Here is a 19399-nt window from a genome sequence, read left to right as displayed (position 1 = left end):
TGGATAGTGGCTACCATAATTAGTGTCCTTTCCAGTGTAAACAATAAAGTCCCATACATACCTGGAGCTGCTTTCACAGGCTTCATAAAATTTTATGCCAAATATTTTGCACTTTGATGGAATAAACTGCCTCCATCCAAGCCGTCCTTTCCAGAGTAACAATGATTCATCAACAGTGATGTTCCTTTCTAGGATGTATACTGAATTGAATTCATGCCAAAGATGCTCCATAATCAGGTGAATTGTGAATAGTTTACTGCTGGCAGTGCCTAGTGGATCATATAAGGTATAGTCAGCCAAGTGGAGGAGTTTCAGTAAAAGAAAAAAACATTTTTCACTCATCAGTTTCCTGATGAAAGGTATGTCAATTTATTCTCTCTCTGAAAAGTAAATCTTGTGTTCAAGAACACACCAGGCAAGTGGGAATTTTCTGTCTGTACTAGTGTTTTAGTGGTTTTGAGGTAGCAGACCATCAGCATCAGTTCAGCCTCAATCTGTAGTCAGTGTAGCTGTTATCAAGATGGCTCTGCACTGAAATGCAGAAGTGAGCTGGTACACCTCATGTGGTAGTCACATTACACTTCATATCACCAAAAGCACATCTTCTAGCCTGGGAGGCAGTGTAACCTGCAGGAAGTGTGAGTTGCTCCACCTGTGAGATGCTGGGTAACGATGAGTGGTCCTGTGTAGGTGTCGCCAACAATTCCTGCCCTCAGTGTGTGTGACACTGTTTCATTAGACAATACTTGTAAGATTCAGAAATGCAAAATTCAATACCAATGACAAGAATAAAACTAGAACTTCAAATTAAAAAAAATGACAGTTGGCAGATACTTTCATAAAAACATACTCATCAATACAACAAACAAACATTACAAACTTATACATCAACCTATTTGTTTAGATAAATTTTAACTGTAATGTTGTTACTGCAATGTGCTAACTTACTTGGTGACCCTCTTACTGTTATTTTGGTTTCTTCCTGTCATAATATTCATTCATTAGACTCTCTACATACTTACTTACAAAGCACTATCAGTTACAATATTGGGATTATTTGAGTAGCTCATATTTTTCATGTTCCTGTTTTTCATACACTCCTGGAAATGGAAAAAAGAACACATTGACACCGGTGTGTCAGACCCACCATACTTGCTCCGGACACTGCGAGAGGGCTGTACAAGCAATGATCACACGCACGGCACAGCGGACACACCAGGAACCGCGGTGTTGGCCGTCGAATGGCGCTAGCTGCGCAGCATTTGTGCACCGCCGCCGTCAGTGTCAGCCAGTTTGCCGTGGCATACGGAGCTCCATCGCAGTCTTTAACACTGGTAGCATGCCGCGACAGCGTGGACGTGAACCGTATGTGCAGTTGATGGACTTTGAGCGAGGGCGTATAGTGGGCATGCGGGAGGCCGGGTGGACGTACCGCCGAATTGCTCAACACGTGGGGCGTGAGGTCTCCACAGTACATCGATGTTGTCGCCAGTGGTCGGCGGAAGGTGCACGTGCCCGTCGACCTGGGACCGGACCGCAGCGATGCACGGATGCACGCCAAGACCGTAGGATCCTACGCAGTGCCGTAGGGGACCGCACCGCCACTTCCCAGCAAATTAGGGACACTGTTGCTCCTGGGGTATCGGCGAGGACCATTCGCAACCGTCTCCATAAAGCTGGGCTACGGTCCCGCACACCGTTAGGCCGTCTTCCGCTCACGCCCCAACATCGTGCAGCCCGCCTCCAGTGGTGTCGCAACAGGTGTGAATGGAGGGACGAATGGAAACGTGTCGTCTTCAGCGATGAGAGTCGCTTCTGCCTTGGTGCCAATGATGGTCGTATGCGTGTTTGGCGCCATGCAGGTGAGCGCCACAATCAGGACTGCATACGACCAAGGCACACAGGGCCAACACCCGGATTCATGGTGTGGGGAGCGATCTCCTACACTGGCCGTACACCACTGGTGATCGTCGAGGGGACACTGAATAGTGCACGGTACATCCAAACCGTCATCGAACCCATCGTTCTACCATTCCTAGACCGGCAAGGGAACTTGCTGTTCCAACAGGACAATGCACGTCCGCATGTATCCCGTGCCACCCAACGTGCTCTAGAAGGTGTAAGTCAACTACCCTGGCCAGCAAGATCTCCGGATCTGTCCCCCATTGAGCATGTTTGGGACTGGATGAAGCGTCGTCTCACGCGGTCTGCACGTCCAGCACGAACGCTGGTCCAACTGAGGCGCCAGGTGGAAATGGCATGGCAAGCCGTTCCACAGGACTACATCCAGCATCTCTACGATCGTCTCCATGGAAGAATAGCAGCCTGCATTGCTGCGAAAGGTGGATATACACTGTACTAGTGCCGACATTGTGCATGCTCTGTTGCCTGTGTCTATGTGCCTGTGGTTCTGTCAGTGTCATCATGTGATGTATCTGACCCCAGGAATGTGTCAATAAAGTTTCCCCTTCCTGGGACAATGAATTCACGGTGTTCTTATTTCAATTTCCAGGAGTGTAGATTGAATCACAGTATCCTTAAGGATAATGTATTCTATACATTTCTGTCAGCATTTTTTGTGTTCTGATGAAGAATGCTTATCTGTTCATGTTAGCAGAAGCTGAAATCAAATATTCACTGTACACATTTGGTGGTTTAATTTTCAGAGTTTTTTTTGAGGCCACTCTTTCAGTTACTGCAAATTATTTCCTCATACACTAACCTTTCTTACAAGGAACTGAATGGTCCAATCCAACACGTCGAAATCTACCCTAAAATTTTTCACACAGGAAGGACACACCGAAAGATATTCACTGTCAAAATCTTACCTCCTAAAGGTACACTGCAAGTATTATTATTTTCTTAATGTTGAAAGTCACTCATTTTTGCTACATGATGAAATGCTTAGAACTGTGGTTCATATAGCCTTTCCTTCCTGGTGCGTGAATTGGTGAATAAGCAGATGCAGCCACAACAATAAAAGTAGCGCCATATAATGTGAAGTCCAAAGCGCGTACACGCAAATTTTAAGCACTTAAACCATGCCAATGATATTTCAAATCATTAACTTTGGAAAACTTTCACTTCATATTGACAGCTACACTGGTCCATATGTAATTGTTACACAAGTGACAAGCAGAAGAAAGAAAATCAAGGCCTACATGATGTTGCACTGCAGACAACTTCCATCAATTGGAACTTTAATTTGTAGGCATGAGTTATTTTATAAGAATTCCTGTAGCACATTTCCTATGATAATTTTTTAGTAATGTATGTTTTACTAACAATAAAACAGTTCCTTCTTTATTCCCTGTAGTCATCACAAAAATGTGAAGTGTCTATCGGATAATGAGAACAAACATTTTTCTTACACAAGGCACACCTGTTAAATGACATAAGAATGCATTCAATCACTTCACTGTAATTAATAGTTTTATTTAGATAGAACTGGAATGTAGTTACAAATGGTCATGGCCATTGTTCTGCACATTGTACCATGTACCACACATGCATGATCAAATACATAACATGTGGTGATGCAAACTGACAATATAAAAAAGACTCAAATTTAACAATACTGTTCACTGATAAACCTGAAATGACGAAGAGCTGTCAGACGTATTGTCAGACAGTTTTCTGAAAAATGCTTTATACCGTTGAAAAATTAATTTATGGAGAGGCTGAATCACTCTTTAGTTCCATTTGGTATCTGAATTATATTAACAGTCTTAGCGTTGTCGTCCTGAAGAGATGATGTTATGTCCAGTCCCACAATCCAACAAAAGTAATGAATTATTTTATGTAACTGGGAAAGAAATTTTTCAGATGCAATACTGAAAATTAATCTCTCCCATTTTTCCAGATTTTTCTACACTGACTACAAGATTTTTAGAACCAAATGGTCATTTTTTTAAATTGTGGTCTAACTTTCCCTGAAGAGAAATATAAAACTGTGGAAACAGTAATACAATGGTAATTACCACTGGCATAGTTGCATATGAATGTGTCATAGCATTCTTTGACTGCAAAAGCAGTTTTGCGTTTTTTTCACTTGAAATGATAAAGTGTGGTTTGCACGCAGTTCTTGCACAAAACCTGACTAATAGGCTTTATACACAGCATTTTACGGGATAACAAGAAGCTTTGACTTTACATCAGTTATGAATCTCTCTGTAGTAATACCTATTACTCCCATTTTAGGGGATAACAAGAAGCTTTGTCTTCACATCAGTTACAAATCTCTCTGTAGTATTAGCTATTAATGATATCTCTTGTATATGTTTACTTGACGTAAACTTCATAATTTTGCAACTTCCTTTACCATATAATTTCCTGTTTAACCAGGTCGAACAAGCCTATCTTGTCTTTCACACTTTTGCAAGCTTCATTTTGGCATGTATTTCATATTATGTGTAACTCGTTCTTCCTTTTCCACATTATCATGTTCAGATTTCATGAAATGAAACCAGCTTTGGAGACAGCTTAACATTAAGCATTTTCTCCCCCTTCATTTCATAAAAAACATTTACAGCCTTTTCTTTGCCACTGAAAGCTATTACTCTCCATGTTTTCTTTGAACTATGAAGGTACTGATTTTTGCTCTGGAGTAAGTAGCATAACAATCATTATTCAAATCACAATACACAGAATCATGAGTTACTTCCTGTTTCGTCTAATATTTCCGCAATTCCTAATAAAATGTTGAATTCATTCAAATGAGTGTCCAAGAAATTACCTAATTAGAAACACATTTGTAGGTTTTTGGGAGAAGTAGGCGATTCTGATTGCATGCCATGTTCTCCATATATCACGTTTCCAAGGTTGTAAGTATTAACTGGATACCATATTACTGAGAATCTTTGGAACCTACATAAAGGCAGATGCAATTAATAAGCAGACACAAAGAAAACACAAAGAAAATTAATTAATTTTTATCGTCACTGTTAATAATTAGTGATATTACAAAGGCAACTGCTAATTATTCCAGATATTAACCAACTTAGAAATTCAAGTGAATAGTATCTGCGAACAATGGTGTCAGAGAAACTATCAATGGAAACTGAAATTCATTTTACAAATTATGATCATGTTGTGCCATGTTACCTGTTCACTGGAGGTGGGAAAATTCTTTCAACGTTGGGAACTAGTTCACTGGTGATCGCTCTTTTTTGGGAACCGTTTGTTTTTACTCATTCAGCGTTCATTTGTGCATGGTATATAGTTCTTATGAAAAATTTAAAATTAGTAGCATAGGTGAATGAAGATGGAAGGCGCAAACAGGGGCCACTTGCCTCCCCTCTGGAGTACAGAGTTTTTATTCATTACAGAATTCTCACACACTTTTAGAAGTAATTTTTGTGATTCTGCAAAACCTCTTGTTTAGCCAACTGTAGCATTATGTGGCTGATCGCAGTAAAATAATAAAAGATGGCGCACGAAAATCCGGCCCCGAGTACAGACTCCTCACCAATTACGCACGATTTATTGACCACTACAAGCAGAATAGATAAACATATAATAATTAGGCAGTAAAGAAATAAGAAATAAGCTAATGCAAACAACAACTTCGAAAACAATAGATGACGACTGGTGGGCAGCAATGAGGAGCTAGTACTCAAGACTGATTTTTCGTGCGCCACCCTGTACCACTGAATTAATATTGTAGAGGTTATTGTATTCTCTTTCCAAAATGCGACACCAGACACTCGATTATGGAGTGCGGGCTTCATTCGGTTGTAAGCCTGTCTGCCTTCCATAATAATGAACGTGCTGTTTTACCTTGGATCAAAAAAAGACGGAAAATGGCCACTCGTGTGTGCTGTGCCTTTGCATGTGTAATAACAAAAATTTGCCATTTTATAAGTATGTCTTCTGCTCTTTATTGAAATAGTGAAGTAAGCTGATATGCCTTTATTATGTTACCTGAGAAGATGTATGTATTACATACCATGTAATTTTTATGTAATTTACGTAATTATAAAATACATTGTAATTAGCGGTCACTGAATAGAATACGAATAGAACCGGAAGTTCAGAGTTCAAAAAAAGATTTGGAACAGATCTATAATGGGCGTGTGCAGTGAACGAAACAAACATCAACTCGATACTAGACTAACTAGGAGCAGTCGGCAGTGGAACTGTGATGAGTGGCCACATGAAGGAGGATGAGTCCAGCCAAGGGAGACTGAGACAGAGACCGAGACGGAGACGGACACGAACGAGACTGGAACGAGATTGGCCGACATGCCGTTGCCGGAACAAGACCGACCATTTCCCGTTCCAGGTAACTATAAGTGGAAAGCTGCGATCGAAGTGAACAATGAAAGACCGTTCCTTAGAATTAGTTCCTCACTCCTTATGTTCATCTTAGTGAACCATTCGTTTGGACCCATTAGTTCTCGAACGACCCATCTCTACTGTTTACCAATCTGTACCTGCTGTGTTGCGCATATCCTGTCTTCTATAGCTCTTCAGTAGGAGTGTACGTTTCTCCAGCTGTCTGGCAAGCTACTAATTTGGCAATTTTCAACATTTAAAAAAAATACTTGCAGTGTGGCTTAGCAGCTAAAATTTTTGACATTGTGTTTCTTTTGGTGTTATTCTTCCTATGCAAAAAATTTCAGGGCAGGTTTCGACATGTTTGATTGGACCGTTCCTTTGTTAGTTTCAAAACTGTACATTATTTGTACCTTACAAAATTGCTCTGCGACTGTTCACACTTTGCAGTCAATGCTGTGTCATCATCTTTCCATTTGTGTTGTTCTGTGTTAGAGGTAGTGCCAAAGACAGAATTCTTAAGAAAATCTTTTTCAAATCTATAATGATAATGAGATAAATAAGACAGCTGGTTGCTAGCTGCATGGTAACATGTTCACACAGTAAAACAAAGGCTGCATTTTAGCTCTCATTTCCAATCTTGATGGAGACAACCTTTTACCTCGTGTGCGAGAGCTACAGGCAGCCAGATCAAATATCAATAAAAAAACTTAAGAAAAGTTTTACATCAAGAGCCTTTCCGCTGCTTTCAGAACCCTGCGGTATATATAAGGGTGCAAAATTGATGATACTGTATGCCTCATAATGCGACCCCCTCCCCCCCCCCCCCTTTCCCAGTATGTTTTGTTAAAATAGACTTTTGTCTGATGGTTATAATGCTAAGCTGTAATTCATCCGTATTAGTTCAGTGCATATTTTTATATCGAGTTTCCATTAGATTATTGGACACAACAGCAAACATAAGAGAGAAATTAGACATGAAAAAATATATTCTCTCAGATTATTTAAAATAGTCTGACAATGCTCAGATTAACACATTTGTAGCAACATACTTGTAAGAGGGTAACAATGTTGTCAAGCCAGGTTCAAAGAACAGTTTTATCTGGAAAGGAATTTTCTTGATAACTTCTTTTGTTAAAGTATCCAAGTGCAGGCAGGCTATATTGTGCAGTACGAACATTCATTAGAGTTTTCTTATTTTTTTCCCTTCCAATGTGATCAAAAGGCATCTCAGTTATAGGCAAAAAATGCCAACTGCGATGGACACACCCCTGGGGTACAGTTTGAAGTACACATCTTTTTTTTGTGCCACCAATAGTAAAATTTTCTTATTGACATTGCTCTTTGCTTGAGGAGGTGTCTTTTGCTAGTGATCAGCCATTAATTTCTTCTTACAAAGTTATATTCATGTTTATATATAGAATTATAGTTTGAATGGCGGTTTGTATTCCGTTCAGTACATCCATACTTCATATAGGTGTGTGAAGGCTATGGTAATGATTCGTTGAGTTACCAAAAGATTAAAAATATAATGTTGTATTTTTATTATAATAAGCAATGTATGTATTATGTATTTCCAGTAGTATATAAAATACTGTAACAACTTAGGTTAAAGACTGACGGGTCACCAATGTTCTCAAGCGAATGATTGTATAAAAACATGCTATGTGACAATAAAGTATCTTATCTTATCTTATCATGAAAGCACGATAACTTGTCACTAGTAACAATACTGCTTGATGAGTGAACTGAGGATGTTCAAGCAAAAATGCAGATATAGTCGATCCTTTGAGTTCTGCTGCTTTAAATCAGAGCATGCAGTACTCCTCCACGAGACTTCTGTGCCTTACCCATTAAACGCAAATGTTGCACAGTAGTTATCACATTTACCAATTATTGGGACCTGAATGTGCAAAATCAGTCATGTCAGAAAGATCGTTCTTGAATGGAAAGAACCATTTTCTGATATGATTTCTCTGATAACAGTCACCCCACACACGGCACAAATCTGAGCAGACTCCACTGCTTTCAGCATTTTATTAAATCCAAAGCCAACAATGTGTCACAAATTTCAGACCTCCTTCCATTTGAGACTATATTGTAACACTTAAATAACATCCAAAAGATTCAAGTATGCAAATCCAATACCTAATTACAAGGCAAATGCTAAAACTTCAAGTACAAAATGACAATTGATTAATACAGTCGTAGTAACCTACTAGCCAACTCACCAAACACTGATGTTTTGAGCTTAGGCACCAACCCAATTTTGTTTTACGTAATGTTTAATATTTCAATATTCCTCACATCATATGATGTGACAGTAATGGACACACCAATATATTACTGCACATTGTTCACTTGGTTTATCGAAGTTATTTAGCACAGAAGAACAAAATACAATACTAAACAGTTTTATGCTGACCAATGTGAGAGCAGGAAGGTGCTCAAGATGTGCTGCATCACAATCACTTGACTGGTTGCCAGCTGGCATCAGATGGGGCAGTGACTGGTAGTGGGTGGTTGATGACTACTGTATGGCAAGGAAACTCTTGAGCTTATTGTTCTGATCTTGAGGTAGTAACAAGCACTTTTGTGGAAATTTTTTCAGATGGTTTTGATATTAGTTATGGATTAGAAATTGTAAACGAATTATCTTTGAGGTTCCAGACATGCTTTTAGGAGGCAAATGAAATGAGTTAAAAAAATAAACAAAGAAATGAAGGAGTGGACACAAACTTGTGGTTTTGCATTTACAGTGTGCGACGTTTAACACTAGACCATGAGCAGATACAGCACGACAACAGCTTGAATGGTAGAATACACTTCCTCTAGATACTATGTTCTCAAATCGTGCAGATGGCCAGACTTGGAATTCTGAGGAGTGGCTAGTTATATTAGCGCTTTAAGTGAATAACTCAGACTTACAAGGAAGCCCTTGAGTGCAAGGTCGCAAACGACCAATGACATTTACGGCATTCAACGCCCCACATATTGTCTACGATGCAACCACAATATCGGCTGCTAATGGCAACAGGGAGTGGGTCTGGAGGTATCCAATGGTGAGCACAGCACGAGGCTATGGAGCATAGTCGAACTGCTTAGTTGACGAGTAACTCACAAGAGTGCTAGTGGTGTTGATACAAAACAGAGAAATCGCAAAGATAAATAAAGCAAACATTGCATTATGTCTACAACAACAGTTGGTGAAGTTGACACTGTACATAAGGAGTACAACGATGATGATATGTGCTTAGCAAGTGAAACAGGTATCTAACCATGTAGTTCATCATCCTCGTTGGACAGGGAGCCACAAATCCTGTCTCCAGTGAAACATAGTGAAGGACAATTTTTGTCCAAGAGCAGGTACTAAACACAATTACGTACATGGAAGAGAGCAGATTTTGAAGAAGTCCACAGCAATATGACCATGTGGTCCACAAGAAAAACTATGAAAATTCAATGGAGGACAAGATGCATGTGTTACAAAAATTGGTATTTGTGTATTTCAAGGATGCTCCATACAGATAACAGGATGCACATTATGCGCATCAAATTGCATGTGATTTACATTTCAGTGATTTTAACAGAAGCAGTGGATGGTTGCATAACTCCAGACAGTGCTACAGAATTGGAAGATGCAAGATAATGAAATTTCAATGAAAGTGTCAACTTGATGATGCACAGCAAACTGCAGAATCGGCTCGAAAATTTGCTGAGGAGATAAACAAACTTATCCTATCGTTCAGTAAGGAATTTTGTTCTCAACTCTGATCAATCCGAATTTGAAGAGGAAATATATATATGAAAGGAACCCTGGAGATTAGAGGTACCAAGAGAGTTGTATTAAGATCAACTAGCATCAGTGCCTTGACACATTCATATACAATTATGCCGACTATTAATCTGGGTGGAAAATTTGCTGGAAAGTTATTTATTGTGCTGTGAGAAGCTGGTGGTGCTTTGCCCCTTATGATCCTTTCTCACATGCATGATCTTGCATGGGCACTAGGGAATATTTATGTCACAGAGAACAAGAGTGGATAAATGGATGTATGAGTATTGCTTTTGGTCAGTAACTGGTCAAAATAACTTTCTTTTGCTTGTTTCCTGGTCTGTGTATAAAAATCATACTCCTTTAGAGCAAACTTATCACTCTAGAAAAAAATGTGACATTGCAATTCATACCACTTGGAACTGTTTCTTTCCATGAGTATAAAAAATATAATCTAACTATCTGCAGCTACACCTTAAAAGATAGCCAGTTTCATGATAAGCTCCACAACAGACTGTTTCACATTTGGTTGCATGCCATCATATACCATAACTTCTCACCACCCTGTTACACCAATATGAATTTACATGCATTCATTAAGAGTGGATAACTAGCTGTACAGCTTGCACAGTTTCTTAACTCCCAAGCAGTTCGCCTTTGATCTTGATGGTGCAAACCTTTGTGATCACTGTGACATGCCATTTTTCATTTGGTGTTCATGGTGCAAGTTAATGGTTTGTTTTGAGCATTTCTTGAATGTCGATGATGTCCATTTTGTGAAGTGTAATACACACATCCTGTAGAAGGTTGATCTCAGCACCTCCCTGACACTCATTCTTGACAATCATTTTCTGTCACCCTCCTGATGTGTGTGGTGAGTCATTAGCAGCTAAACTTTTTCGCATCATAACTGTTAACACAACACTTTCAAATCAGCCTTACTAACTCGTGAACTCCCACTCAAGAGGTTCCTTGTTAGTCTGGGCAGCAAGTGGATCTAACCATTAACTTTCATAGATGTAGTTGATCGTGGTAATTATTTTTAACCTATTTAAAACAGTACTGAAAGAAATAAAGTATCATCAAACAAAATTATAGTGGTAATAGCACTGCCAAGTTTATCACACAAATGTACACATCAAATGAAGTCATTTTTTATTCAATCACAGAATTGGATGAAAAATTAAGATATCTAGATCCCAAATAAGCACCCCCACAGCCTTTGATATATCAGTGCATCAGCCTTTGTTTTGTAACAGATATTCACTTTCATTCAAAGTTTATACTCCAAAATTTCAATAAATTTTAAATAATGTAATTACCCAATTCCATATCCATTTTTAACCACAGGTCCAAAAGCACCAGCCATAACAATATCTGATGAAAGCGTAGATGTGGAAAGGATATTTTTATTGATTTTCTGATATGCTTCATCAGCAAATACTGATGGTACATGTCCTTTGTTTTCTGCAAGTTTGCGTAATGCAAACAGATGTCTGTCAAATCCCTGCCCTGAGAAAGAAAAGGACACAAACAAATTAATTTTAACCCTTTTGCAGTCTGCCATTTTGAGTGGTGAGTGCTAAAAGTGTCATACATTTTTATCTTGACATGCAATGTTCTACTTTAATTGCCATATATCATGTGGTATTCAGTGTAAAAATATATTAAAAAATGTAATACTTACCCACAAAAGTATGAAGTTTATTAGTGACCAAATAAAAAGGTTTTTTTTAAAAAAATAATACAAATTTAATTTTTTTGCATATAAAGAAGCTCTATAAACACTACAGAAAATCTCAGCCAAAACAGGACAGCAAATCTCTTCTGAAAAAATGCATCACATAAACACAAAATCTACAGACAAACAACACACTGGTAACAATGTATAGAAAGATAACAAGTAGAAAATTCCAAATACCTGGAAGAGATTATACGGAAAACTGGACTGAACTTGACATCCAATGAAGAAAGGATAACAGAACTATAAAAAGCAAACTGCTTTACATCAAACCATTACAATAAAAGAAGTATTTCTATCAATGCTAAATTAAGGCACTATAGTATAGTACAGTAGTCTTACAAGAGGCCTTATATGCCTCAGAAACAGCAGCAATCAAGGAAAGAATGAAAATCAAGGAGATGAAAAAAATGAGAGGAAAATCTGAAGATCTACGTTCTGGTTCAGGATGAGGGGATCTGGATAAAGAGACTGACAAGAGAACTGTACAAACAGGCATAGGCGATTACAAATAACATCAGGAAAAGAAGAGTAAAGTTCTACAGACACATGTGTAGGATGAATGAAAATAGATTGAGTAAGAAGACTTTTAACATAGTGACAACTAATACTGTGAAAACCAACAGGGTAAAGAAACCCATGGAAGATTTCAAGAAACCGAACATCCACAGAAGAAATGACACACAAGAAAAAACATAGAGAAAAAGTATAAGAAAAAAAGAAATTTCAGCAAATGCTCAAAGAGAAGAAAACAGGGAAGAAGTGGACAGAAGTGAGGTAGAAGAAACACAGTAAATACGTAAGAGGATTTTAGGAAGAAAAAAAAGAGACTGAAAAAAATGCAATGAAAATTGATTGTGTTTTATCACTCTCCTTGACAGAGACTTAATAACAACAACAACTATAATAATAATAATAATAATAATAATAATAATAATAATAATAATGTATGCTACACCTGATTTATAGAAAAATTGTTGATGTCTATAAAATCCATATGAATTTCTGTGTGAAACACATAAGAAAAATGAAATTATTAATATTATTTAGACAGATGATAATTATATTAACTGGATAGTACATCGCAGGCTGTCCAATGAATGTTGCCCTTATCACCCAACACTTGTGTTTAGGAAAGCATTCAACATGTAACCCCCTGTTACACATTGTATGAACATTGCTTGACCTCCTTTTTGTTTCTTCACTAATACATACACAGCATCTTGATTCTTTCTTGTCCGGAAGTTTTCTCAAACCTGGAGAATCACTAGGACTATCATCTGCATTTTTTCTTGTAACCTTTCAAATGACAAAGCTGTAATTACCATTACTGTAAATAGGTAACTGTAATCAATTATTCTTCCTTTATTGTGTTCTTTTCTAGACATAATTTTGAATGCTATTTTCTTCCAGTTATGGAAAGTCTTTTCTCATCCAAATAGGCATACAACATCAGGTCAGATGTGTGTATTCCAGCCATGTATTGGTATATTATTTCTTACTTCTTCCCTATTTTTTTTATGCAGGACTTCAATATCACCAGCACCTACTTTACTAGACAAGAAGAGGACAGGGGTTCGATGAGATTTTTTCTCTCAATATGCACAAGCTAGGACTGGGCCTGACTTACAGTACATATTTTCTCTGACTCCAAATTTCTTTTTAAACTGGTCTGGTAAAACATTTCTGTTTTTTCTTATAGTTCCAGTAATGCAGATATCTAATTTGAAAAAGCATTTTACAGGCAGTAGAGACGTAAAAAGTTATCTGAAAAAGGAATAAACTTTGTTCAAATAATTACCTAAATTCAGACTTACGGGCAAGCACAGTGTCCTAAACCATGTCCTGAAATTCACTCTTATCTTCTTGGTTCTTGGCAAATTTGTAAATATAAAACCCAAGACAACAGTGCAGAATGGAGTCACAGAGCTTCCTGAACTTAACTCCCTAGCAGTGGTGCTGTTTGTTTGGTAAATATTGTAACAGGTTAGTATGACATTTAGTACCAACTAGACTTCCATTAATGCTAAGCCACTCATGTGGTTTGTAATGATGCCAAAATATATTACTGGCACTGATCAGCCACTGGCTCATGTCTGATACATAGGTTGCAATCAGGATGGCTTGGTGCTGGGCATTTCTCACTCTCATCAAAATAAAATGATATCATTAGATGGTTAGATTGGTGAGCAGAAAACATTTTGTGAAACCATGGAAACGCCCAAGGTGGTTTTGCGTTCCAGTATGAAAGCACTGTAGGTCTTTTGTTGAGTCCCATATTCAGTAAGTATGCTATAAAACATCTTACCTCAGCTAATGTGACATTCTTCCAAGTTTTATATGGGCTGGACTAAGTAGCAGCACATTTAGATATAAACTGCTTAGCTGAGCAATTAGTTTCAGTAACAGTCAGATGAAGTAACACTATAGTGAAAAAAAATGGAAATATTTAATTGAAGAAGAACCCACTGGCTCATATGTTTCGGTCAATGCAGCTCATGAAATGGATATGGCAGCTGCTTTGGTGTTTCACGTGCAATCACTTCAGTGTACTCCACATCTTCCACTACGTCTTCACTTTCATTCAATATATCAGCAAGAACATCATGATCACCTTCTAAACCACTGCTACTTTCACGAAAATACTCTGTATCACTGGCATTTTCCAATTACTCAAGAATTTTATCATCAGTAAGTCCTCTACTTAGGACAAATGTCAGACTAAATTGTTAGAAAATCACAAATGCTGATGAAATAAACAAACTGCAACCATTACCTTAAAGAAAAATAGCACAGACTCAATATTAAATATCAACACTGCTCAAAAAAGAACACCAAAGTTTGAAATAGCAGAATATAAACACATATCAAAGCACAATATCAACAAACAAACAATGCATTAGTGCAGTTATTGATCATCAATATTTCACTGCAATGATGCTGAAAAGTTGATAACTATCAAAATAAATCAAAATCAAAATGCTGAGCATCAATACCAATCATGCTAGCAACATCTAGTGCTGAATTTTGTAAGTTATATGAAACTAAACAGAGTACCAATGAATCAGGACTCTGACAGTGCTGGTATCAGTAGAGAGTGACAATAAAACATTACCTTTACATTCAAAGGGTTAAACAAGGAAAATTATACAGAACGTAAAGAGAAATTTATAGTGTACTTACACTGATGACCAAAATATTATGACCACTTGCTTAATAACTTGTTTGTCCTTCTCTGGGACAAAATACATCACTGATTCTGCGTATCACGGACTTGACAGTTTGTTGGTATGTTGGTGGAGGTATGTGGCATTAGATGTCCACACACAGGTCATGCAATTTGCATAAATAACAAGTTGCTGATCTGCATATGTGGTGACAGCACCCAATAGCGACAGGTGAATTTGGTCATCAAGACATCAACTTCAGTTCACTATAATGTTCCTCAAACCACTGTAGCATGGCTCTGGCTCCAAGACATGGACAATTATACTGCCGAAAGATGACATAGGTGTCAGGGAAGACATCAAGCATGAAGGGGGCCTGCGGGTGGTGCACAGCTGTCAATGTGTCTTTGATTACTACCACAGGTCCCATGAAAGCCCAGAAGAATGTGTCTCATAGCATAATACTGCTCCCACCAGGCTGTATCAGTGGCGTGCTGCAGGTTTCGAGCCACCGTTCACCTCAATGATGGTGCTTGGGGAAACAAACATCGACCTACTGTAGCAAAAATGTGAGTCACCCAGAGATCTGACATGTTTCCATTGATCGACGGTCAAATCCTGATGGTCCCATGCCCACTATTGTTACCACTTTGTTTTTGTTTTGTTTTAGGGCACAAAAACAACTAAGATCATATGGGCCCAAATCAGGACATTAGAACACTAATATGAAAAAAAAAAAAGTTAAAAGTGACTGTGTTGAGCCCAATCAGTGGAAGGAAAGAGAGCCAAAAACTAGGACTTCAATTTGAAGGAAGGGCCACAAAATACACCAAAGAGACAATGGAGGTCCCGAACTACTGATTAAATGCCCTTCATTCAGTAGAAAGCCCGAACATTGTTCACTAAAATGGCCGATAACTCAGATGACAAACATACAAAGTGGTTAAAAACAGAGCACTCGCTCAGGAATTGGTGAACTGTCAAAGGTTCACCACAATGAACACAAAGTGGTAGGGGATAACCACTTAACAAATGGCGATGGCTACAACTATAGTTCCCAATACGCAACCTAGCTAAAATGAACTCCTCAAGGCGATAGGGCCAAGAGGTGGTCAGTCAAGCAGCCGGAAGAGGTTTAATTCCCTGGAACTTGTTCCCATGAAGGGAAGACCAGTGGTGATGCGCACCGAGCGAGGTGGCGCAGTGGTAAGACACTGGACTCGCATTCGGAAGGACGACGGTTCAATCCCGCGTCCGGCCATCCTGATTTAGGTTTTCCGTGATTTCCCTAAATCACTCCAGGCAAATGCCGGGATGGTTCCTATGAAAGGGCACGGCCGACTTCCTTCCCCATCCTTCCCTAATCCGATGAGACCGATGACCACGCTGTCTGGTCTCCTTCCCCAAACCAACCAACCAACCAGTGGTGATGCCAAAGTGACACCACCTACTCACAGACGGCAACACAGATCATCAGTAGGAATGTAAGAATTAGCGGGCCGAGGTTGGAGGACTGCAACTGCAGCCTTGGCAGCAGTGTCATCAGCATCACTTCCCATCAGACTGACATGAACAGGGAACCACATAAACATCACAGTGGCTCCCACAAGTATGACAGCAGTAGTTTGGCAGCTTCGGCATAGAGGCTTTCACCCACGCTAGAGTAGAAAGCACCAGTGGCCAAACAGATTCCATGATGGTGGACTGTATTTAGACGATGTAAGATGGATGGATGTTCAGATGCATAAACGAAACACACAGTCTAGTTTTGAACAGACAAGGGATTGGCACAAACGCAGGAGGGCGGTCCGATTCGCTCTCCAGGAAGTACCACTGAGGGGACACAGGAGCAGGTACAGCGGGCGGCCAGGTAAGACATGTTGGAGGACCAAGAAAGTTCCCTATCAGGCATGAGCCGTAGGAATTTTGTAGTTTCAGCAAATGGAAGAGCAATAGGCCCAAAATTTAAGACAGTGGAAGAAACCCGCCAGACATTCATATAAACGGTTTTGTCAGTGGAAAATCAAAAGCCAATGTCAATGCCACATGAGTAAAGACAATTGAGACATCTCTGAAGGTGCTGCTTCAGGAGACAAGTCCATGGAGATACGCAATATCTCACAAAATCATCAACAAAAAGCAAGCCAGAGATGACCACCAGGAGACAGGCCATAATAGGCTTAATAGCTACAGCAAAGAGATTAACACTCAGGATGGAACTGAGGTTTCCCATTTTCCTGGGTGAAGGTGCCCGACAAGGCAGGACCCACACCTACCGTGAAAACTCTGTCTTTTAAGAATTTCCAAAGGAAATTAGGCAGGTGGCCTCAGAAGCCCCATGAGTAGAGAATACAGATGATCCAGTCCTCCAGCAGGTATCGTAGGCTTTCTCCAAATCAAAAAACACAGCCAGTGTCTGGTATTTTAGCAGGAAACTGTTCATGACATAGTTTGACAAAGTAATGAGATGGTCAACTGCAGAATGGTGCACTTGAAATCCACATTGTGCAGTGGTTAATAAACTGTGAGACTCTGGCCACATACCAGCCAGGCACGAATCATATGTTCCATCATTAAGCAAACAAAGTTGGTGAGAGAAATGGGGCAGTAGCAGGAAGGAAGGTGTTTGCCCTTTTCTGAGGTATGGGTATGACAGTGGTTTCATCCCAGCATCTGGAAAACGTGCCATCCGCCCAGATGCAATTGTACATATGAAGGAGAAAGGGCTTGCCCACATGAGAAAGGTGTTGCAACAAATGAATGTGAACATCATCTGGTCCTGAGGTGGAATATCAGGATGAAATTGTAACATTCCAGGCTTATGGTTACCGCCCCTGCACTAAATGTAACTAGATCAATACCCTTATATCTCCAGCTATATTTAAATTCAATTACTTTTCGATAATAGGAAAAAGGCTTTTAGAAGAATAATAGCAATACCAAACAATAGTAGTTACAATACCCTTTGTACCATAAACAACCAAAATCAGATTCTGGAAATTAACATATGGAAAATGTTTGGATAAAAGAATAATGTATTTCGTTCTCATCCTCTGTAAATGGTAGGAATTAAATCTCGAGCCTGATTAACAACATATAGATAATTGAACATTTAGCATTGTTAGAATGTTTATTTCTGCAATTTCAATGTTAATGTGATTTTTGTGTGTTTAGAAAACATCTTAAACTTGTTCTAGCAAAGTAGGGAATATTACAGAGTGTTTGATAATGTTGTTAAACTATTTTATATTATAAATTATGTTTTGCATTATTATAACCAATAGCACATTGTAGGAAGAGTATAAATACTCAGCCTCAAGTATTTTAAGGGCAGATGAGTGTTGGACCCTCTAGAGGACAGATCTGTGCGTACAGTTGAGACAAGTTCTTGGTGCACGTTTCGGGTTTGGATTTACAATAGAGCAACTCGTGTGTTGGACACTGTCTAAAACAGCATATCATAACAGTGCAGTGACGGGTTATTTCGGAGTGTTAAACAGTCTGGTTTAATATCACAAAAGGCAGAATGATATGTGGCCTTATATTGGTACTTTGTGGAGTATTAGTGTTAAACAATGCAATGGACCTCACAAACGCATTTCTATCAAATTACTGCAACTGGACTATTTAGTATCGCCAGTGTAGTATGTGCTACCATCGGTTAGCTGTAGTAGTAGTAGTAGTAGTAGTAGTAGTAGTAGTAACAAGGCTTATTACACAGAAGATTGATCATGAGATCATGATAAAGGTTTTGGAATGAATAAAGCTACATACTTACTTTACTTCAGTTGTGGCCTACATCATTGTAGTGAAATCCATTATGGTATCCTGTAGTTATTGAACAAGCACATTTTAGCTCGTGTATGCAGTCGTCAAGGGCCACCAAGGGCAAGATATTCACAAGTATTTAAACTATTTTTAACTACTCACTAACCGGTAGGATGTTACAAAGGGAGAGCATGATCTATCTCCTGCATAGTAAAGATGGCATTGTAGCATTCGTGATTCTGAGAGGAGAAGGATATCACCCGAGAATCCTCCACACGTTTCTGGTGGAGGAAGCCAGGGTGATCTCCACAAAACAGCAGCCCAAGGTATTGGAGATAGCAGTGGGGTCTACAATGACATCATTTGCTAGGGTCAGGCTGGAAACTGGGGAATGGACCTCATTTCCAGGTAGCTGGAAATTGGGTTCACACATAGGTGGGGTAGGAGTCAGCAAACAGATAGCACATGGGAAATGGTTGCTTGAGTATGTGTCAGAGAGAACAGACTACTCGAGACTACAGGCAAGCTGGGCAGTGGAGAACAAGAAATCCAAATGGGAGTAGGTGGGTGTGGAGTCTGAAAGGAATATGAGAGCTCCAGTGTTAAGGCAGATGAGACTGAATTGACTGAGAAGGTCAGCCAAGAGGGCACTTCTCCAACAGGTTCCGGAAG

At 39.1% G+C, this 19399-nt stretch overlaps 1 protein-coding gene across 3 annotated transcripts in view; it reads right to left on the bottom strand.

Annotated features, from left to right (window-relative positions):
- Window positions 1-19399, bottom strand: part of LOC126185000 (carnitine O-palmitoyltransferase 2, mitochondrial) — a 122789-nt gene that overhangs the window by 2132 nt on the left and 101258 nt on the right. For all 3 annotated transcript variants that reach the window (XM_049927718.1, XM_049927717.1, XM_049927719.1), the window contains exon 12: window positions 11374-11563. In XM_049927718.1, the coding sequence (XP_049783675.1) occupies window positions 11374-11563 (190 nt within the window). The remainder of the gene's footprint in view (window positions 1-11373; window positions 11564-19399) is intronic.

The sequence above is a fragment of the Schistocerca cancellata genome, chromosome 4, assembly GCF_023864275.1.
Source record: "Schistocerca cancellata isolate TAMUIC-IGC-003103 chromosome 4, iqSchCanc2.1, whole genome shotgun sequence".
In the NCBI taxonomy this organism is placed as follows: Eukaryota; Metazoa; Arthropoda; class Insecta; order Orthoptera; family Acrididae; genus Schistocerca; species Schistocerca cancellata.
Note: the sequence above shows the minus strand (reverse complement) of the source record. Positions and strands in the feature narration are given on the sequence as shown.